The sequence below is a fragment of the Saccostrea cucullata genome, unplaced genomic scaffold, assembly GCF_032062105.1.
Source record: "Saccostrea cucullata isolate Sc308-1 unplaced genomic scaffold, CSIRO_AGI_Scuc_v1 ctg736, whole genome shotgun sequence".
Taxonomy (NCBI): domain Eukaryota; kingdom Metazoa; phylum Mollusca; class Bivalvia; order Ostreida; family Ostreidae; genus Saccostrea; species Saccostrea cuccullata.
In genome coordinates, this window is record NW_026918487.1 from 66,449 (window position 1) to 91,377 (window position 24,929).

Sequence of the window (24,929 nt, forward strand, 5' to 3'; positions counted from 1 at the left end):
TGATACTATTGTGTTTTACAAAGAAAGATTTTGTACCAATGAACACATCTAGCCATTTTTCAAATTATTTTATAGTTTATTGTATTATTATTTAGGAAAATATATTCCTATTCTATTTCATTAAAACAACAATGAACAAGATGTATTAAAACTGCAATGGTTTTATGCAATTAAAGTATTTTTTAGGTGCGCCTTTATTGATGCAGAATTCTGCTTAAATACGTCCTTTTTCTGTGGGTCATCATCTGAAACAACTAGTTTGCAATCTAATGATAAGTAGTCAGGATCAAACATGTCAAAAGCAAAGCTGAAAAAATATAATTATTAAAATTAAAAAATAGTTATATAAGTTTGACTGAAGAGAGATTATGGAAATAACACTTCTATTCTACAAATGCTACAGTAATATACATTCCTTTATAGGTTTTCATTAGCGGAAAGTTCAAATTTGTAGCAGGGTGAATCATCAATGGTGTAACTGACATCCAAACAAACCTTTTTAATTTAAGACATTGTTTTAGGAATTATTTATTTTCCAGATGTACTTTGGTGACTCTCCCCGTAGTTTTACAAGTCAATGTCACCTCTATCTCTGTCCCACTAAACGACATTTGTGCCTCTATCACACTTGCCCCCATGGTTTTTCCTCCTTCAAATTCTAATTTTGTACTTCCTAAAAGGAAACAACCGTCATCGGTAACATATTTTGGATTTTCCTGAGAACTAGCGTATACATACATATTCTGTGCCAGGGCGTTGGCTTGCTTACTATAAGTCCGAGTAGACTGGTACTTTCCGACGGTTAGTGATGATCCAATTTTCACATGTCTATCAAAAACCCTCGCACAATATACCACTCCATCAACCTCTTTTTTATAATCCTCGCGATGTTTTCCCTCACAAAATACTGTCGAACATTCTATTCCATAGGTATATTTTGCTTTTCTTTCCTGTATCAATTCTGGCTCATGTCCAAATATCACCGCTCCTTTCAAAACGGAAAGTCCAGGTTCTTTAGGAATCACCAATTTTTGGTCTGGAAATTTTTTTTCTAGTTCGCTTGTAAGTATTTCTGATTCTGCGTATCCCCCTACTAGGAGAATGATTTTAACATCTCTGACATCAGGGTTTTCAAAAATTTTGCTTATATGATTGCATATGCTCACAAGCGATGGGGTAAAGAAAGATCCAAAAACATCTGCAGAAACTACGATTTTGTCTCTTCGAATTTGTACATCATTATTTACATTTTTCTTCAAAATATCGTTTTCGATGGTATTACCGTTGTTTAAGTCTTCATAAATGTCCTGAAGGGATAGCGGAAATTTTAGTAGTACTTTTTTTTCCGAATTCGGTTTAAAAGCCCTTTTCTTTGTTTCAAAATCTCTAGCTAACTCTAAAGCTCCTTCCATATTTCTTTCCTTGAATTTTTCCATTACATCTTTCCCTACAATTTTTTCATAAAATTTCTTAACTTCTTGATCCACTTTTGTACCTCCCCAGTCACCACCAGAAGCTTTGTAGAGTTCCCTCACATGTCCTTCATCATCAATCATTTCATGTACTGTAATATCAACCGTTCCACCTGTAATCATTATTCAATCATTAGTAAAGATCATTTCATGATAATCTTAGTAGGTGTGTGGCTTAGGCAATAGAAATATTTTTGACATGTGCATGAACGTTGTCGCAGGTCAGTTACATATAAAAAATGGTGACGGATCCATTTTATATTGACTCTTTTCGTCCATTGAAATCATGGAAATATATAATGTAAAGTAATATTTAATAACTAGCACTACCACTAAACAAGAATCATCCCTCAACGATATCATGTCACAGGCCGATTTTAATGAAGCTCTTAATATTATAGACACCTATAATATTGCCCTAACAAGTCAAGTCAACAAGACTCAAAGTAAGAAATTTCTCCGCGACATTGTTTCTAGGAACAACCGGTCAGAGTTAACAAAACACGTAAACCCCACTGGATCTGCTTCAAACGCTTTCAGACAATTGCGAGGAACGGACCCCATACAAGCTTACGTCTGCCCAGTGTTCAATACATCTAGTGTTTCTTTCTCGGAATCGGAGACCTCACCTCTTTCAAAGGGGCTATATTTTTGCCCCACGCAAAATGAGGTTGACGAAAACAAGTCAGAGAGGACTCACTAGCATTCTTCCGAAGACTTCTCTAGGGAAGAACCAAAGTTAATTCATACGACTCTTCCAATCCAGATTTACACGATATACATGTAGAGGACCACCTAGAAGACCTGAAACCTTTTAAGCACAAGAGTGACTGGAATCCTGCACCCGGAAAGTGCAGTGCGCTCGAGTCGTATATTGACGACGATGAGTCAGACATAGATAAGCTCCTTTCAATGTCAGACAAGACTCCCGACATTTTGAGAAAGGAAGAGAGATCTGCATTACAATCATTAAAAAATCGGGATGACATTGTAATCAAGAAAGCAGACAAAGGCTCTACAGTTGTAGTATTGGATAAAGAGAATTACATGGCGGAGGCCCGAGACAACTCTCAGACGAACGTTTCTATAGGAAACTGGACCCTACTAAAGAATTCTCCACCGCCATTACCAAAACTCTTGACGATATGTTTGAGAAAAATGAAATTGCTATCAACGTCTATGAGGCCTTAAATCCTATTGACTGTAGACCAGGACAATTTTATCTGCTTCCTAAAATATACAAAGAAGGCATGCCAGGTCATCGCATAGTCAGCGCAAGAGTCAATAACCACCGTTCAACCATTAGGACCAAAAATTTCAATGAACCCGTTGGGGGACCATTTCAACCTTGAGGGTAACAAATGGGAGGACATGACAGTAGTGGTGATTGACCATAGCCCAAGATGGACAGACGCTTAGAGAAAAAGAAAAGATCTAGATGCATAGATTGAAGTCATTCCGCCCTAATGGTATTAACAAACTGAATTACTTCATCAGAATTAACGTAAACTAGACCAAATTCCTGATAATACTAAATAAGATTATTCTCTCACATTAGTGTAAACTCTACAGTTAATTTGCGTCACCAACTCTCGAACAACCCACATAACTATGCATTGCTTACGCCTTTGTTAATTATTTTTTCCCGATAATAAGTCCTAAAATATTTAAAAATTTATTAATGATATTGGGATATCCAGTGTTGTTGGTTTTTTGAATGCTTTATATATATATATATATATATATATATATATATATATATATATATATATATATATATATATATATATATATATATATATATATATATATATATGGGTCAAGCAAGAGGTCATAGATGTGCGTATGGATAATCGTTTGACGTAATTTCTTAGTGACGTCATAAAGCGTCGACGCGCGTTCAATGAATAACATACATGCCGTTGGGTTTGAAAAATAATGCATTTCACACGTTAAAAGTCACAATTAGGCAAATACTAAGTATGAATAAGTTACAGATGTAAATATAAGTAATACGGTATCATTTTTAAACATCTATCGGGCTATAAATACGGGTTGGTACGAGATTAAATTCATCATAAAACCCTTCGGGCTTTATGGAATTTAATCTCGTGACCGACCCGTATTTATATCCCGATAGATGTTTAAAAATGATACCTTATTTCTTAAATACGTCAAAATTTCTAACGCCTCAGACAATATTTTTTAAAATCATTACCTTTAAACGCAATTATGTTGACTACATCTTTATGTAAGGTGAAGGATAAATAAATAAATAAATAAATTTCATTTTATTCCATCAAAGTTTTTTGCTATGCTTGATAAAATTAAGTTCCGGCATAGATACCCTGTAATTCAAAATTCAATTCAGTACCGATTATGTCCCCCATTTGCAGGAATGACAGCAAGACATCTGCTTCTCATAGAGTTCACATAATTGTGCAGAAATCGTTGAGGGAGGTTATTCCATGTGTTAACAAGATCCCTCTCCAGTACCGCCAAATTCTGCTGCTGGGGAATCTGTTTTATCCTTCTGTATAGCTCGTCCCACACATGTCCAATAGAATTGAGATCCGGACTACATGGGGGCCAGTCGGGTAAACGGATGTTGTGGCCCTGCAGCATCTGCTGTGTACTTCTGGCAGTGTGGGGAGTGGCGTTGTCCTGCATAAGCATCATTCCTCTATTAGCTTTGATGTGGGAAATTGCTTCCAGATGAAGGATGTCGGTCTGATACCGAGCAGCATTCAGGTTTCCTCGAATTGGAAGTATTCTGGTTTTCGTGTAAGGACACACCCGCCCATACCACTATCGATCCACCACCAAACGGCCCTCTTTCCCTCACACAGGCGTCAGTGTACCGCTCACCCCTTCTTTGATAAACCCCACTTCGTCCGTCAGATCGTTGCAAGTTGAACCTGGACTCGTCCGTAAAGAGTACATGGCCCCAGTCCGCCCTTGTAAATCTTGGTTGGCGCCTTGCCCAAGCCAAACGGAGCTGTCTGTGCCTGTCCGACAAAACTAAGCCTCCTGGCACGCAGTCCACCCTCCCTCCCTCTGTTGCGCACAGTTGGGTCACTCAGCGGCCTGCCATGCGTTCCCATTTTTGTTGCGCTGCTGTGCATGCTGTAAGGTGTCTGTTCCTCAGATGTGCTGCTCTAATGTAGTTGTCCTGTTGGCGTGTCATCACTCGACGTTTCAGTCTTCGGGGTAGATCATCTGTACTATCGGTTTGATTGAATTTCCGGACGAGCCTTAGTTGGTTGAAACTTGGTTGAAAGTTCTAGCAACCTGAAAAAGTTTTTATCAATTTATTTAGTTTTTATATTAGTTTTTAAATGTTGGAAGAAAACAATTTGTACAAAGCGAAAAGAAACGCACCTTCCGTGAACTGCTCCCGGCTTGGACAATGCATACTGCTCTTGCGCGTTCTTGTGCAGACATGCGTCGCATTTTCCCCCAAACTTTGACTGTTTTTTTAAGATGATCTTGAGACAAAAAACACATGGAAAAAACCGTTTCGAAAAACACACCCGAAAACCATTTCGAACTCGTACTCACGCTTTACAACGAAAACGGTCACGGCTGAATAATTTCTAATTGTATTCAATTTTTTTTCAAAAGCAGACATGAAAGGGAACATACAGCAGATTATGTTTTTAAGGACTTTAATAATAACATAACGGTTTCTTCCATTTTCAAGAAATGAAAGTGGGGCGTTAGAAATTTTGACAAGTATACACATATATATATATATAAAATATATATATATATATATATATATATATATATATATATATATATATATATATATATATATATATATATATATATATATATATATATATATATATATATATATATATATATATATATATATATATATATATATATATATATATATATATATATATATATATATATATATATATATATATATATATATATATATATATATATATTCAAAAATTATGTCCACTCTGAAAAAAACTCATTTCACCTGATATGGTTTTTGAAGATGAGAGAAATGGGGAACTTTGTATTTTTTTCAGATTCTTAAGGTTAATAAGGAATACTTGTCTGCGGAATATTTCCAAATCTTCTGTTTTTCATTATTTTTACGGATCATTAGCAATATATATAGTATCAACGCATAAAAAAATTATTAGTGGGCTTTTATAACATACGAGGGGTGAACAAAATTACATTAACTATCTCTATTTTTACAAAACCACAATTTGCTCAATTAAGACAAACTATTAGCTACATTCACTTCCGGTAATTGGGGTCTAAATGTTAAAGACTAAATTTTTTTACCGTACGGTTACCTGAAGAGGGGGGTTGGGGGTGGTGGTCGAAGTAACAGTGGTGCTATTTACCTGGAGACCCTAAATACCCAAGATGTCAAAAATCTGTGCAAACGTAGCATTACATGTGGGAAGTCTGTCTTTGGTAATTAGGGCCATCATTACGTCTTCTGTGACTGGTTTTGAGTGAAACTATGTAAAATAATTATTTTAATATGAAATTTTTTTGGTAAACTTAACGCATTCATCGTAATCATGGTTATGTCTTGAATGAAGAAAAAAAATAAAATATATGTATATCGTTTAGAAAATGCTTTCCTTAAAAAAAAAAGAAAATATCACGAGTAAAAACTACAAATCAACAATATCGAGACTTTTATAATCTTCAATAAAAGAAATCACTTGATTAAAAAAGTCTAAATATTGAAATAAAAAATAATAATCTGTCGTGCATGTGAACATGCATGTACAGCAATCAGAATGTTTTTTAACCTGGCCAGTAATGTTGTTCAAAATATTCCATACTTTTTATTTTTCGTGTGTTAACAAAATTTAATTGTTAGAAAGATTTTTTTTCAGAATCGATCACTATTAATTATCTTCACATTTTCATTACGTATATATACCGACGCAAGTGGAAATTCGAGCATTAATTCTGGCATCAATTTCTGTACAACATCGTGCAGATTGTAGCCATAGTACATGTACGAAATAAATTATCTTTTAAAAACTATAGTTTTGCCGTTTATTAGAGCTGAATATTTTTCTTATATCCCATTTTTAAAAAAAAAATATTTAAAACGTCGGACTTCCAATAACAGCAAATAGAGCCGGTGTAAAGACGAATAATGCCCCCATCGAATAATGACTGGGGATCATTTTTAACGACAAAAAATGACCCCCTACCCGTAGAAAAAATCATTTTTTTGTAGAAAAAGTGTCATAGGGGTCATTATTTTATATGTTTGTCTTATCAAAAATTTACTCCCATTGAAAAATGACCCCCATTAAAGTGAAAAGAGATTCTTGAATTGTCAAGTAATAAGATTTCCTTTTAATATTCCTTATTCTATTGTTTGCTAAAAGAGTGATATTCCACTTGTTTGTAGAAATCAAACCATGCAACAATCAGGCTCTTTAATAGAAAAATTAATTTTCGTGTCATTTCAACTCTTACCTTGTATAAGTTTGGCAAATCCTATTTGACAATGAAAGAAGAGGAAATTTTTACCCCCCCCCCCCCAAAAAAAATACGTTAGATAAAAAAAAAATAAATAAAATAAAATAAATGAAAGCAAAATATAAATAAAACTCTATACCTTTCAGTAATACTGAAAGAGGCTCTAGATGAAATTTTGAAATGAAGTAACATGTAAGCCTTCACACAATATTCTATCATATCATAATTTAGATCGTCATGATTAAAGCATACTTTAAATGTAGGTGGTGGTATACTTTATTGTGCCAAAGTAACCGTTGAAAATTAGCAGAATAGTAGATTATTTTAAGCTTATTTTAAGTACCTCCTTATAGAAAAATAAAGGTAGGATAGTTTTTTTGTTGTTGCTTTTGTTGATAATCGACTTCCTCCTAAATAGGTAAGGGGGAGGGGTGGGTATAAAATCTAAAAACATGCTCTGTAAAGCTATGGGCTAGTGTGAAATACACATTCTAATGCAAAAACTATGCATGTAGACATAACCTTTTGATTTAGCACACATTATTCATTACATTTCTTAATTCTTGTTTTACTCCACCCTTTTAACCAGTTTTAAGTACATTTTTTCAGAGAATTTAATATGAAAATCAGAACAAACATTTTCATTTTTGTAACGTCTTCTTTATACTGTATCATAATCCAAAAAGTTAATTGAAGACCATTTCTTTTTATGTCCCTGTAATCGAAGAATCGTGGATATATAGTTTTATCATGTCCTATATGTGTGTCTGTCTATCTGGCGGTCTGTTTCTCCGCAAAAACTTTGACCATAACGATAACTTTTCACTAATTGTAGCTATGCCTTTCATATTCAATATGTGTATATATTTCTCGTGACAAAACCTTACTTTGGGTACCACCGAATTTGACATTTTCACCTTTACCATGGAATTTGTCTAATCTTACCAAAAAAGACAAATTTTAATTTACTTTGGCTATAACCTTTAAACGGTAGATACCAATACTCTAATTACTTCACAAATGTAATCCTTGTTACATTAAACCTTTCTTAAGAAACCATCAACTTTAACCAGTGACCTTTGAGTTTGACCTACCTTTCAAACACTTATCCTTAGTCATTAATTTTGAACAAGTGGAGCTAGGGTTTTCTTATTTTGCAATTGTATTTCTTATGAGAAGACCCTACTTTGGGTACCATTATATTTGAATTGCAGTTAAGAAAAGTTTAATCTTCGTCATGTTGCCATACTGGGGCGTAGCTATTTCACAAACTCATCCTTTTATATATATTATTTTACATTTTATTTATTTACATTACTTTTATTTACATTTTGATGTCATTAAAAATATGTTGTTATACTGGCATAGATTAGAGAATCTAGATGGTGAATTTCCCTTGCTTAGTGAGGCTTTCAACTGCTCTAAAACACTACACCAAAATGGTTTTACTTCATGGTATTCTTGTGTTAACTTCTTACTTAACCATATTGATATTAAAATTAGTGATTTCCTAGGTATGTCAACCCCACAATTTAAAACCAATTTGAAAAGAATATTACTGAATTTCTATAAATTAAAATGGGAAAAAGATAGGAATTTACATAAAGATGGCAAATTGTCTACCTTTACCAGCATAAAGACTAAATTTTGTTTTGAACCTTATCTAGATATTCTTACAAACAATCAACATAGATCAGTTTTAACAAAGTTAAGAATATCGGCTCACAGGCTTAAAATTGAAATTGGACGTTACCAAAAAATACCAAGAGAGGAACGAATTTGTTCACTTTGTCATCACAACGAGATTCAGGATGAAATTCATTTTCTCCTTGTATGTCCTCATCTTAATGTACAAAGACTTGAACTCATAAATATTTGTAAAATTAAATGTAAAAATTTTCAATCTCTATCTTATGATAATCAATTTTATTGGCTCATGACTAATGAAGACCCAGACATCCTTAGATCACTTGCTGCATTCCTTAGTAATTTACCTTAATTGAAGATATTGTGATAAGCATAAAAAATTATATACCTCTTTCCCAGTTTCTTGCCCTTAACTATATATATATATATATATATATATATATATATATATATATATATATATATATATATATGTATAAATTATATATATTTGTATGTAACTTACAATACAATACATGTATGTATATTCAGTATATCTCTTATATACTTTTTTTGTTTTTTTTTTTAACAATTGCTCTTTATTTGTAATATCATCATCATGTTTGTTCTATCATTTGGATCCTCCTCCTTCTATTTGTAAATCTTTTTGCTCCTCCGGGGGCCCAAATTGGATTAATAAAATCTTGTATCTTGTATCTTGTATATAAGAGGAGTTGCGGATAACAAATTGAAACCCTAAAGCGTAACAGACGGACGGACGGGCGTCCCGATCATTGTATACCCTCCCGCTTTTCAAGCGGAGGATATAATAATATATTAAGCTGATGATTTTTTCTGTCAGTACTAAGATTTCCACCATCGAAAAACAATGTTTACCCAACCCGTTAGGCTCGATACTCCTTTAGATTCTGAACTATTGCATTGCCCTTAAATATAGCTTTAATCGTATGTTATGTATGTTATGAGATCAACATATCATCAATTTAGTCCAAATAAGCTCAGCTGAGCATTTTTGCTAATATGTGTCTTTTTTTGGCCCCCTAAAATTTCAGATTTAATCCTCAGGGAGTCATTTTTCTATGGGGGTCATTTTTCTTCACGTGGGTTCTTCAAATTCTTAGGGTGGTGACACTTTTTCTACGGGCAAAATGGTCATTTTTCTACGTCGAATTATGACCAGAGGTCATTTTTCGCTGTCGAAAAATGACCCCCAGTCATTATTCGATGGGGGTCATTATTCGTATTTACACTCTTTTCTGTTTCTTTTTTCTAAGGATAACGTGGACGATATAACATTTACAAGTAACAAACAGCAGTGAAGATAGAAAAGAAATATTTTATATTACCAATGTTTTAATAATCCACTTTCGATTTTTTAAAAAATAAAATTCAAACATTTTGGAGTTTTCTAACTATATACTATGCGGGTACATGAAAGAGTTTAACGCGTGACCTCGTAATTGTTTTCAAAAGATTATCAGAAAGCACAGGTAGATTACCTGTCAATCAGATCAGAAGCTATTGTTTTTTATGATTGACAGGCGGTAAAGTATTTATCTTGAATCAGGTAGATTTTGGTGGGGTTAACATAAAATTGGGTGTTTGAACAGTGATTTTTCATTGGTTACTAAGTTAAGCAACCCAAAAGTGAAAGTAAAGTCATGGCGTTGAAAAAATCACAACAGGAGATTCTGGATAAGGCTAAAGTATAATAAGTACCTAATAATATATTATGTTTAAAAATGTTACCAATTATATTTCACTTGCAGATGATTTTAATTTCATAAAAAAAAAATCCGTAACCGACAAACATGAAGTGAATGTAGCTTATACAGTGTTATAGTTTGTCTAAATATGATTCCAGCTGATAGTCGATGAATAAACAAGCATTTTACGAGAAAAGATCTTAATAGAAGACGTCAGCAATGCAGAAAAATATCTCTTGGAACGATTCAAACTATGTCAAGATAATGTAGATGTATAATTGATTTTTTGTAAATACGAGCTTGAAGCGGGGTTGCCCGAAAATGAGTTAGGTACCTTGTGGTTAATATAGGTAGGGAGTACGCCGAATATGAAACAAGTACCTGTGGGTTGGAAAGAGAAAGAATTACTTATGTCCGCCACAAGTATGGTAGTAGAAGGGAATAAAAACAACAGAAATGCATCTGAATTGGCGAGAACATTAGGAATACCTAGGTCAACAATACGTAGTATTGTTAAAAAGTTTGTTGAAACGGGACAGGTAGAAAATCGAGGAGGAAGAGGGGGGAAGAAGCCAATAACAACATAATTATTACATCTTGGCCTGTCCAGTCTCCTGATCTGAATATTATCGAGAATATTTGGTGAAAATATAAAAAGGAACCCTGGAAACCTCAATCTCTACCCAGAGTTATCTTTCCACTTATGTATTGTAGCGAAGCGAACGATAACTCTGGGTAGGGATTGTAGAAACCTTTGCCAAATTCATTAACACAAAAGATCAGCTGATGGCGGAAATTCAGACTGCCTTGGAAAATATACCAACCTCCGACATTGCGGACCTGTATAAGACCCTTCCCGGCAGACAAAATGAAGTACTAAAGATGAAAGGCAATTTATGAAAGGTAATTTAACATAGTATTGTGGTAAGTTGGACATTTATTGTTTTCAAAAAAAAAAATAAAACCTAAAAACCAAGGAGCACGATGTAAAAATTTCGGCATCCATTTTAAAGTGTCGAGTAATTTTGTCCCTTGGCTGCATTTGGATATTCCTTTTAAGAAATATGTAGTAGCCAGGAGACATAGATATCAAAATATACATGTATGGATGCAATACTATCACTGAATCAAGCTAAGGTTAATCACTATTTTCCTGCTGACTCATTATTATGTTCCCCAAACGAAGTTGGGGAACATATTGTTTTTACTCTGTTTCTTATTATTATTATTATTATTATTATTATTTTTCTTCTTCCTGGGAAAATTTTGTCCACGAGTGATCTTGTAAACTACACATCCGACTTAGGTGAAACCTTTTTAGGGTTAGTAGGCATGTTATGTAGAGTTGCCAAACAAAGGTCATTTTGCGCGCACGTGCTTGCAAGAGCACGCACGTGCATTAGGTGAAATTACCAATATAATGAATATTGCCGTTACTTTTCTATTTTTTGATGAAATTTTTTGAAACTCATAATGTAAGGATACATTAGTAGTATAGACAAGATAGCATGGTCAAAATAGCAAGATTTCACGCGCATGCACGTGCGCTTTGCTCTGATTGGCTGAAACTAAAGTATCAATAACTTTCTTGTTTCTTGTCATAATCCTGTGAAATTTTGAACATAGTCCTACATTATAATGATCTACCGCATGATATATGAAAATTTCATGAAAGCATGCGCATGTGCGTGTGCTGCAAGCTGATTGGCTGAAACTTTAAATGACTATATCTCCTTTGTTTTTTGACGAAATTCTTTGAAACTTAAAATATAGTCATGCATTGGGATATCCTACAAAATGATGTAGAAAAAAAAAATCATGAAATCACGCGCATGCACGTGAGCTGCAATTTGATTGGCTGAAACTTTAAATTGCTATTTCTCCTTTGTTTTTTTGACGAAATTCTTTGAAATTTAAAATATAGTCATGCATTAGGATATCCTACAAAATGATATTAAAAAAATCATGAAATTACGCGCATGCACGTGTGCTGCAATCTGATTGGCTGAAACTTTAAATGGCTATAACTCCCTTGTTTTTCAACCAAACAGGATGGGATTTAGAACATAGATAGATGTAAGGGACTCCTACAAAAAGGTATGATCATCATGCACGTGCACGCACGTGCGTGCATTTGAAACGAGTATATTTTAAAATACTCTTGAAAGACAAGATGATATGGTCATAACGCACATGCATTCACATGCGCTTGGGTGCAATGCTAAAAATTGAATATAATTAGTATCCTTCTGGAAAAACGTTGTTAAAGTCAAAAATGCACAGAGTTTGTCTTATTTAATGAAACTTACAGGGAATATGGCACCGAAAGGGAGTTGGGGAGCGTTTGGGGAACATCTGTAACGGTTCCCGTTACAATTAGCACTAGTTTAAATTGTAACTAAAGGTCATACTATTTCAATGTATGCCTAAAACATGTTTTAATACAATCAAATTTTCCTCAGCAAGCACTATATTTCAATCGAGCGTTGTAAATGTCAACAAAATAATCAATGTTACTTATTTCGACTGAAACTTTATTTACAAAACTATTAATGTAATTAGACAATTCATGATATAAAAATAAATCCAAAATTTTCATCAACCACTGAAATATAGCGACTTAGTACACACTCTGTTTGAATATGATAACTAAATTCCGACTTGACTCAAACATCCGTTTCTCAACATGTGAGAGGCGAATGATGTTATATCCTAAACAGGGCAGAGATTTGATAGTGACGCATATTGTGAGAGGTACATATATAGCTGTAGTTTCTTCCTTATAGATAAACGTCAGTCTCACCTTGTTAATTGACTTCCTTAATTTATACAAATTACATACATTGTCATACAGTATGCCTCATTGATCAATTTTGAATCCGCCTTTGGATATATAATCATGCATTTTTTTTTATTTCGAGTAACGTTAACATAGTTGTCCAATGTCCATTTCCAGAGTAAAGTTAAAACATACTGTCCATTTCGTAAGCAAAATCTTACCATTATTTAATTTTAACCTTTTATTAAATTGTTTTCAAATAAATGTGTTTTTTTTTCGAGGCTTGGATTGTACTTCAACTTTAGTAATGTCAAAACGTAGTGAAAAGAAATGTGCCCCTTCTAGAAAAGCAAATTTTATACGTTATGTTTACTACTATACAGCATGGTTAGCAAAATAATAATAATGTATTTATATAAATTGCATGTATCAAACTTCCTGTATTAAAAATAGTCTTCTATTGTTTATAACATGTTTTTTGAAAAAAAAAAATAATTGTGCGCTTCAGTATATACGCCACCTTACTTAGTTTATTGTTTGAAACATATCAATCAATCTATATTTACGTTACTAAAACCATCTTGTTTTTAATTTTCTTATGCAATGACCATATTTATCTTCAAAAAAGATTTGGAAATTTCAGTTTCCTTCACATTTTCCTTACAGTGTGAATATTATATTACCTTATGCATTTGTATTTATACTACATCCACTGAATAAGTTCTCCTTTATTTCTTGAGAAAACCTATTGCGTTTATCACTGCATGAACATTAGGCATGTCGCCTGTACAGATTTCTTGATCAGTGGCTTATCCATCAATAACCAGAATTAGCGGGTTATGTATTTTTTCTGTAACAGCTGCGACCGTTAAATTCCTAAAATAACCAACAAATAAAGCATTTCATTCTTTAAATATACTTACCACCAGCATCACAGACAAGGTATTTGATTCCTTTCCTACATGATATGGAACTAGAAGCAAAGGTGCGTCTAATGGAAGAAAAATTTGTGTAAATTGCAGCTGCCTCCGGCTCCAGAGCTATTGTAAGTCTTTCTTTAGCGATTCCGGCCTGAATTTAAAACGGTATGTAAGTATGTAACTAGTTTTTTCTTGAATAAGGCTTCTATTTAAGCATTGAATTCATATTTTGGGATGTCTTCGGTCCTATAACACACCTGGTTGTGCCGACAAATTAAATATCGCTCGATAGCGCGGTTTGAAAATTTGTCGACACGGTCAGGTGTGTTATAGGACAGAAAACATCCCAAAATATGAATTCAATTATACTTATGTTTACATTCTTTAATTTGTCTTCTTCATAATTTTTTTATTTCGGTAATATTGAATGTGAATTTAGCGCCCTTCCAAACTGATGTGCTATATAGACGTAACAGCTGTTTGTAACGTCGTAAAGTTAAAAACGCAAACGAACATTGCGAGGGGAAAAAGTGAAAAATTAATTTTAAATGCACATTTGTTGTACTTTAACGTTAATTCAACACAGTTATTTATTTTTTTAATTAAATTATGTCAAACAATGTACATTTTGGTGTTCATAAAGTATTGAAAATGCGTATAGTTCCTACTGTGTATTCTAATGCGCGGTGACAAGATTTCTCGCTCGTAGAACGTTTTGAACGTCATGGATTTCTAATTGACTTTATGAAGAAAACACTGAATGTAAATATAGAGCTTTGAACGTCGAGGATTTCTAATGGATTTCATAAAGAAAATTACACTGAATGTAAATATTTTTTTTTTCAAAAAACCAAAACAATAAATAATTATAAAAAAATAATTCTCTTTTTATCACTTATTTTTATTTTTTTTTTGTTGTTCATAAATATTGAACTGAGGACATTTGAAGTCTGTTCAGAGAAAAAAAAAGATTTCGTTTAAACGCAATAATTATTGTGTGATAATTGCGGTTTAATACAACTGATTGCAACTTACATCGCGTTCAAAGGATACAATGTTTGCATTTGCATTTAAACACAATAATAAATGCGTTGTATTAATTTTGCATTTATACATGTACACAATATTCTTTTGTGTTGAGACGTGATGTACATTGTACGTGTGTTATTATCAATCATTGAATAGCACAATGGACCAATGTATTCCGATATCTTTTTTTCCTCAGATTTACTTATTAGGAAGTTGTGCATTGGCGAATTTCATAGAATCGGATTCTTCTGAGCAAACGCTCTATTAAAAAAAATCTTTGTTGTGAATTTATTAAGTAGAATGACGTGTTATAACAAAGGCAACATAAGAAAAAGTCATGGTTTAGGTATAATACAAGTTGCTGTCCTTTAAAAAAGGACAAGAAAGAATTACTGGGTTTGAAGGCCAAGGTTATTGTTTTTAAAGAAATGAGTACTGCGTACAAAAACATTATTGCATTTAAACGTAAAATGCGTTACGCGACAAATCAGCGTTTAAAATCAAAGCTAAAATCTTAAACCCAGTCGTTTGCAGTTAAGCTCAAAGTATTTTACCTTTTAATTAACGCAAGGGATATTTCGAATAAACCTTGAATATTTCAATTGCTTTTCAAGACAAATTCAATAAAGTTTCACAATTTTTTGTGTCTAAAAGCAAATATCATTGCAATTGAATGCAATGTTTTAAGACCATAAAAATATTTCTTATCCTGAAAAGGCTTCCACGATCCTTGGAATTTGTAGAAAATATAAATAAATCTTTAAGATTTTAGAAAACTGGACAGTTGAGAATATTATATACCTCTATGGCACAGCGACGCATGAATGATTTTGATGAGTCTGTCCATATTGCTGGAACAGTTATAACCCATCTCAATCCATAATCGTGGACGTTAAGGTTTTTTAACATCATATCTTCCATCATTTTATTTTTAAGGTAGCTGATAACTGCAGAAAACACTGTCAATGCAGGAAGTGATTCTCCGTTCTCTGACTTGATAAACAGATTTTCATCGAGAGTCTGAAAGGAATTTTGTCATACATGTATAACCTTAGACATATACAAATCGAAATTGGCCCTATTGATTTATTAATAGTTATACTAGATCTGTTCAATACATATATGATTTTAAGCTAGACTTTCTCTCATGATTGAATCCTTAATGAATTAATATCAGTTCAGATGACCAAATTTCAGCTGATCTTTTCATTTCCATTTCTGAAAAAGGGTTATTCGAGACAATGCATTAAAATGAATGGTAAGGAATCGTAAAATAGTGAAATTAAATGCTTCATTAGAGATGCCGTAAAACTTGGTAAGAGTCCCCAAAAAAGATTCTCAGAAATTTGTAATATTTACAGCAGCCAATATCTTTTTAATAGACACTTGAGCAGGTGGACGTCAATGAACAATAAGGACATAATGGGTATCAAACTTTTGTACTGTCTTTGGTGACAAGAATTTTTTATAACCAATTTTCTGTTTGCCAAAATTTAACAAATTATCAATTATGATGATTGATTTTTTTTTTACTTTTTACACATTGCTAATTTGATAAGCAACAATTAAAGGGTTATTAACACTATTTCAAAGAAACATTTAACAGTATTAAAGTTCAGTATTCAATCGGCATCCTCTGTTTTGAAGTAAAATGAATGAAGACAAAAGCGTGTAGGAATATCTTAACAATAGATTTAAACAAATCAGAAATTGTTCTTATCTACGTTTGTTTGAAATTAAAACAGATAAAAAAAACGTGAATCCGTTGTTCTAAACCCTAAAAAAATACAATAAGACGCACTTACATGTAACAAAACAGCAAAGGTCTGAAAATTGCATAGAATTAACAGAGGACAGAGACAGTTGTTTGTCATTTCTTAAATATAAGTTGTCTTATAAATCAACGTTCTTTTTCGGGAAGGCAGTTCAATTTCTGGAGAAGTCTAGAAAGATAATTTTTTGCAAAAAATAAAGGGTTTTTGAGAGGAAAAATTGGGAACCCTCTACATTAAATGTCTTCGTGGTAGCATCCAAACCCATACTTCCTTAAGAGTAAAGATGTTTTGTGGATAAATAAAGAGTTAATATTTTGATACAACAACATTGAGTTTTGTCCTCCGTTGACTTGATTCATTTCCAAACTTACAAAACACCTTCAGAAAGAAGAAACAAGTCCAGGAAATCATAAGATCTGCCATATTCATGTATATATTAATACACGAGGAGGCATACTCAAAATGAGTTTTAAAAACAATCAGACATTGGTTTTATAGGTAACGGACATGTTTTAATGAAAAGAGAATATCAAAATGAAACCATTGAAAAAAGCATTGAAAATTTATATTGCTAGGGGTTATAAACTAAGGAAGCTTACAAATGCATAAATCATTTGCGTCTGTCGTCATTTTTGATGTCTGTGTGCGGAAACTTTATTAAAATTAACATGAGGGGCCTAATTTAAATCCATTAGACAAACCCACAAAACAAATAGCAAATTTTTAGTGGCAGCGATGGGGTCAAATGATATTAAACCACTTGTATACTCGTATCATCGTATTAAAAGAACTATTTGCTTTTTAAAGACCTTTGTTTGAGAAAATTAAGTTTAGGTCTTAAATCGTGGACGACGTTGATAGGGAGATAAGTTAAACGAGAAAATTAAAGAGTTCTCAAGTGAGAGTTTGCATTTGAAGGAAAAAGAGAGACAAAAAGCATCGGCACCAATAACAAATAGATATTCTGGCATTGGTGTTACGGAAGAAATGAATTCTGATACAAGACGAGAGTTTGGAAGAGCGAGATCTAAAGTAAAGGTTGAGGCAGACCGAAACTGATTTTGGCTGCGTCAGTGACATAAAACATAGACCAGCTTCATGCCACACGCTATATTTTGGAACCCACAAAATTGTTCCAAGCAATGTAACAACAAGTTTAAATTTGACAGATTTGAAACACTTGCTGATCGGGACTGCATGGGAAAAAACAATCTAGTAAGTTGAAATCCGAAGCGTATGATGCAACTACTTAAGGAATCATTGTCTAGTTAGTATAGTATGCCAGGGCATACAAAGTCACATAATTATCCAATGATTCCCACTATCATGGATGTCTCTTGAATACTTTACTAACTAGAAAGTGATTCCTAATATTTTTTCATTTCATTGTGAAATAAGATTGTAGATATAGATTTTACAAATGTAGAATTACACGAGGACTCCAATGCCAATTACTATAGTCTTCGCCCACTGACGTCAAACACAAAGACAGCACGAGATTTACGTGCATATTTGGCATAGTTTGCATCAGACACATAGACAGATGCGCACGAAATTTCCATGAATATTAGCTCCTGACCTATCGACCTGCGAAATTTTAATTCCGGTAGAATATTCACAAAATCAATCCTCTACCTTTCAAAGAGTCATCACAGGGAAAAATAGAAATGGAAATATATCGTCGTTAGACTATTAGTCGCATTTTAATGCTTATGCTTCCTTGAATCATTGGTCTGAAGAAGAAAAGGGGGTGTATCTGACCGTGTCCTTAAAAGGTTTAGCCCAAGATGTGCTTGGAAACCTTTCAAAATATCTGAAAATGGATTTTAAAGAGTTCTCCAAGTCCCTGGAAGAAATGTTTTTCCCAGTTGATAAGACGGAACTTTACAGGCGCAACTTTGGGAGAGACGACAAAAATCGTCAGACACAATCCCGTAGCTATTTCCAGACATTACACGACGCACAGGTCTGGTATATCCAACAACTCCAGATGTACATAAAACCTTGGCGAAAGATTTTTTTTATCGATGCTCTTGTAAGTGTTGGCGAGCGCTTTAGAATTAAACAGTCACGTCTCTAAAATCTGAATGACGCCATTCAACACGCTGTAGAGTTTGCATTTGTTAAGGCAGAAGGCAGACAAAATGAAGATTGTGGTTTTGGTCGAGAATAGGAGGTGATAATACAATTCACGAGACTAAAAGAGGAAGTCTAAAAGACTCTATATAGTATATCAAGGGAATTCTGCGGAGTAAAAGACATATCCCAGATAGCAAGCTTACATTGAGCCGACGTTGGCATACATGTATATGATCATAGATCGGCTACGTATCACGGTTGGCAAAACAATATTGGTCCAACAACGGTCCGATATTGTCATTACAACAGTTGGTGCATTGTCATTGTTCCAACATCGGTCCGACATTGTAATTACACCAGACAAAGGGTTGATTTATTGACATTGTACCAACATCGGTCCCACATTGTCTTGACAACAATTGATGCATAGACATTGTTCCGATATCAGTGCGACATTTTTTTCTTAATGCTGATGTATGGACACCGTTGTAGTGTTGGTCCGATATTGTTGAACCGATGTCATTATGTAAACCTACATTAAAACATTTTTTATTCAAATTTATTTATTTATTTTATTTTGTATCTATTTCGTCTCGTATCCTGTTTTCGATCGTATTGTATTTTCGACTTTTTTTCCCAGTCTGTTTCCCTTTCAGATACCGCATGATATGATATGATCGGTTAATTACAAAGATTTTTTGATGCAATTTTTTTCCGACAGAATATTAAGATCTCTGTCAAAGAAACGCATGACTATTGAAATGAATGGGTGGATCAAACGAATTTTTTCTTCCTTAAAAGTGGGCACTTTTTTTTTACAGATTTTTACTGAAAATGCAATGTAAATTCATTGATTTTTTTACGGAAATGCACAGCTACTGACAGATGGGTTGAACCAACTATTAAATGTATTTGCAACCAAAATATGCAACCTTTAGTTTTTTTTTAAAAGACAGACCATAAAATTTTTATTTTTTGGAATATCCACTGGATATTTATAGCCAATACTGATTGGGCGTTGATACTATATTTAGGTCGAAAACACAACACGCTAATATTTTTGTAAGGAAAACTGCACCCTCTCCATATTTAAATAAAATAAACACAAAACTGCAATTTGGGTTATATCATTTTATTAACAGACAAATATACTAACATTTTTATCCCATATTTTTTAATATATAAAGTTTGCAATAAATTCATAAATAACATCTAGATAGGCCGAAAAAACAATACGCCAGGATTTTTTTTTATCAATTATTTAATCCTAATGTAAATTTTTAAAAACTGTGGAATATAACTTGGATTTTTCTCTAAAACTGTAGACTAATGATAGTACAATTGCATCGGGATCGAAGTCGGGCTCGATAAGCTATGAATTTATGCAATACACCGCGCTGAAATTTCACTCGGAGTTCCTCGGTTGACTCATACCTCGCTCATAACCTCGTTATAAGAACGTTATGCAGAGCGAAATATGAAATGAGTGAAAAGGCATTTTCCGGCGGAGAAATGTAAGGATGTGATGCGTATTCCTCCACTAATCACATCCGAGGTTTGAATGGAGTGTAGCGGAGTCACCCGAGGATTGCCGATTTCCGAAATTTAAATTATTTGGGGGTTCCTCGCAGCCATGTTGGTATTGTGCAGAAGGAACGTTCGGAAGAGAGTGTCACGAAGAGGAGAATCATGACTAGTTTTGGATATCTATTTTGACAGAAGATGAAGATATTTTACAACCCGGTAGGTACAATGTCAATATCTTATCACGTGCCCTTAAATGAATAATTGTTTCTTCTACTGTTCCTTAGTCAGGGCACAAACTGCCCAGCGGTAAAATCGTTTGGACAAGCGAAATTTAAAGATTGAAATAATTATTTAACACTTCTAAACATCTCTCATAAAGATGAATTTCAACCCGATTGGTTCAGAACTCTGGTGTAAAGAATTTTAGTGTTCATTTGTTCAACAGTCAACATATACAAAAGTATGTTGTACAATGAAAATATCATATTCATTTTTCAAATGCTTGTTCATGATCATTTTCAGCACTTATATTGATTATTTAATATTTGCAGTGGATTGTGCCTGAGACGATTCCCACAGCGCCATATATAGTAGTTTGATGAAAGTAGATATTGGTGCTAAGCCAATCAGTCACTCAGTCTGTGAAAATGGCGAGAACTAGCCAAATAAATCATCTTCTTGCATAAAATATTTTTTTTTTAAAATATTGCAACTATACCAAGTATTAAAATAAGCAAGAGGTTAATATTCCTAATTTCCTTGTTCTTACCGTGGTATAATACATACATGTAGCAATGAATTCTGACAGGAAATCTAAACATGCTATGGATTGGACAGCTATGCATAATTATTTTACATAAATATTTTAGCATAAATTATTATTATTATAAAATTATATAAAATAGCTATGATCTTCTAAGAAACACAATAATACATGTTTTTATATTTACAGGAATTCGTTTTTTTATTTCATGAAATACCTTTTTGTTGTAGAGTTCCATCTTGAAGCGGTGGACGAAAAACCATTCTTTGTGTTTGTTTTCGGATGCGAGCTGCATGAACTTGTCCTCAGCGGCAAACCCAAAGGAATGGAATTTCTTCTCTTCATCAAAAAGGACGCACGTTGATGTTTTAAGAGATTCCAAATTTCCAGAAGAAGCATTCCATGTTTTTGTAATAATTTCAGTGGGGTTTTCTTTGTAATTGTCTCTTGAAGAGAACGCATAACCAGAATATGTTGTTCCTATATCAATCGCTGCGACAAATAGATAGTCATCGCTCTGCAGTCTTTTGCTGAAAAGATGTGAAAATTGTATATATAAACATCACCAAAACTGCTGTCGATCAGTAATCTTTGTAAACAACACAAAATTTGAAATTTATTCTTGTACATACTATATTTGTTTCACTTTTTTTGTTAGCTTTCATTATTATGACATTCTGGTTATATTTTTTGTTTCGTGCAGAGGTTAAAGTGCTAACACATTTGTTGTGACCTCAAGATACTAAATGATTCAAAATTCAAATATGTTAAAATAGAAGGGCTTATCGCAAAGTTCGCAAAACATGTCAAACTTTGATATACTTTTTATCTAACCAGAGTGTTCCAATAAGTAAACGCATATGTTACCTGCTTTTTATTTCTTTAAAGATGTAACTAAATCTTAAAGTGGTCATCTATTAATATGCTACTAGTATATACAGTACTCCATGCAAAAAATGTAGCGTGATAGATCATAAATGCACAAAAACATCCACATGCAATAGATTCTTTCAATTAAAAATATGATTCTCAACCCTCATATGAATTATTAGGTTGAAATTATTATAAATAATTATATATCATGTTACATGTGTTAATACGTGTTTCAAAGTCTTGACACCAATTGACACCCAACACGATCACTCGGAGCTCCTCGAATGACTCGTACCACGCAGCGTTGCGGAGTTAGACGAGGACTGCCGATTGATACACGATTTGTTGTGGGATCCCGATCCCTGTATTTTTGAAATATTTAAATATCAGTTTGTCTAGTTACTAAATATTATACAGTTCCAAAGAACAGTATTATGAGCTCATAAACAGGTTAAAACATTATTATCAACATCCGCCACTCAATATTCAAAAGTCTTAAGTTAAACTAATTTGTCCAGGGTATTCTTTGTAGATCAAAGATCAAGGTCAAGTGAATTGTAACGTTGGTATTGTTCATGATGTTTTATGGCAATCAGTGCACATGCTAAATATCAGAATTACTCCTAAAATGTCAAAAACATATACTGTATATTGACACTTTAAACTTTTTAGAAAAGAAAGTTTATGGTAATTTCCAAATGGCATACTGCCAAGTAAATGTTCAAAAGATCAAGTCTCTTACAATTCTTGAGATTCAAGGTGTGACTTTAAACAGACGGACAGACAGATGCCGGGTAAAGTGATCCCTAAGTGCTGCTCTGCTTCGCAGACGACATGAAAATAAGCACCTTATCATATGTACATGTAAAACAAAATAATTCTGTTGATTTGTAATAAAAAAAAATCCAATGTGATTAAATAAAAAGCATTGGTCTTTATCTTATACGAAAATCTTTTACAACCATATTAGTTTTTAGTAGTAACAGGCCTGAGGTTTACATTATGGAAAATAGTACAAAAAACTTGTATGTCAAATAAAAATAAATAAAACATGCAAGCACTTTGGTTCTTCGGTTCGAGAAAGCACATGTTGCCCTCGAACTCAGTAAATAAATGTTAATGTTTACAGATGCTGCAACGTTATTGTTGACAAACCCTTCGTGTAGAATCGTTCGTGTATCGTGCGTGATCGTTCGTGTAACGTGCAAGATCGTGCGTGTATTAGACTCAATCGTTTGTGGTTCTAATCGTGCGTAATCGTACGTTCAGCTCGTGTCACACTGTCTCTATTTTTGGCTACGACAGAGTACGAGTTAAAAAATTGCAGTAATTCGGCGTTTATCGTAAACATCTTTATTCGTATTACATCGCAGCAAATCGCAAAATGTGGCGATTGCTTTGAGTATTTTCTAAACAATCGTGTTCACAGTACGAATTTTAATTATCCGTAAGCGATCATTCAGCAATTGCAATACATTCGTACACATAATTGTTGTAAATCTTCGACATTCGTAGAACACTCGAAGAAATTCGTAAAACTTCCGACTCTGCAAGTTTCCTACGATTTATCGCAAGTGTTCGACGATTTTTGCGAGTGTTTTTCGACTCAAAAGGAATGCCGTACGATTTCATGTGAATATGATACGAAAACAGATGATTGACAGCGAGTGCAATACAAGTACAGTGCGAGTGAATTGCGAAATAGTACGATTGTACGCATTTTGGAGATTTGGAAATCTCATCACATCAAATTCTGAAGATAGCAAAATGCTTACACAATAAATGAAATATATAGTTTTTGGCTCTTGGCGCATTGGAGCTAATAGGCTTTGCCAATATTTTGATTATAGTTGTTTTTACATTATGTTTATGGTTTTTATTTCATTTACCATGTATTGGACCTCTTCTTATTGTTACCTTTATTGAATCTGAAGTAAAGTTTTGCAGGCGTTGGTCAGTTACGACCTATTGTATAGAGGGTAAGATGTGTATTCTAAACGTTTTTCTTATTATAATTGTGTTAGGTTAGAATTACCGGTACTTTTTTATATCATGTACAATAGGTGCAACTGTAGTCAATGTTGACGTGTTATTTTTAGTATACTTAACTTGCAACTTAAAATATTATTTAATTTAAAGGCTCCAGAGATATTCCAGTGCTATTCCAGAGATATTCCGGCCTTATTCTATCTATTAGGACCATTTTGTGTGAACGCGTGGTACCAGCGTTACCTGGACCGGAAGCCCATGGCCACTGGGAGCCAGTTGGCGGGAGTCCGTCGTAAAACGGGAAGTGTCACGACGCAGTCGCGTGGTACATTGGAATTGATATGGACATACAAAGACTTTACTTGATATTTATTGTAGATAATTTTTGAAAAATATGTTGTAAATATTGGTTTTATTGATTTAATTTATAGATAAAAAATTGTAAATTGAAAAAAAAAATCTTGTTTTTACGGACTCAACAGAGCACGACGTCTGGCGTGACAAATTGGTGTCAGAAGTGGGATGATTAGTCTGTTCTGTCAGCAGTATATTTGCTATTTTTGCTTAATAATTTTTTGTTGTATTTTGCAGTCAAAGAGTTTGTAGCTTTTTGACAGTCACAGGATGTCAGTACTTGGTTTATTGTTGGAGCCCCAAATGGAGAAAGCTAGGTTACCGTTGAGTCCGTCGAGTTCGTTGAGTTCGTTGCGTTGCGTTGAGTTGCGTTGCTTTGTATGAATTGAGTTTGTGTACTAATTTTATCTGTTGAGATACTAGTATACAGATTTTTGAGAAAGATATTTTCACATTTCAGTTTTGTTTTGAAAATCAAAGTTGTTTTACTTGGTTCATATTTAGTCAATTTGTGTTTAGTTCTATTACA

At 33.4% G+C, this 24,929-nt stretch overlaps 1 protein-coding gene across 1 annotated transcript; it reads right to left on the reverse strand.

Annotated features, from left to right (window-relative positions):
- Positions 1–524: 524 nt before the first annotated feature.
- LOC134267098 (heat shock 70 kDa protein 12A-like) lies at positions 525–22,044 on the reverse strand. The gene is made up of 5 exons (XM_062749322.1): positions 22,019–22,044; positions 21,402–21,714; positions 15,842–16,060; positions 14,015–14,162; positions 525–1,585 (listed from the first exon to the last, which is right to left on the reverse strand). The coding sequence occupies exons 1-5, from the start codon at positions 22,042–22,044 to the stop codon at positions 525–527; spliced, it is 1,767 nt and encodes a 588-aa protein (XP_062605306.1).
- Positions 22,045–24,929: the final 2,885 nt, after the last annotated feature.

Coding starts and splice junctions, on each gene's coding strand:
- LOC134267098 (XM_062749322.1), bottom strand. CDS start 22,044: ATGCGTTTACTTATTGGAACACTCTG. Junction 14,163..15,841: donor TGCGTCGCTGTGCCATAGAG/GTATATAATATT, acceptor TTTTAAATTCAG/GCCGGAATCGCTAAAGAAAG. Junction 1,586..14,014: donor CCTTGTCTGTGATGCTGGTG/GTAAGTATATTT, acceptor TAATGATTACAG/GTGGAACGGTTGATATTACA.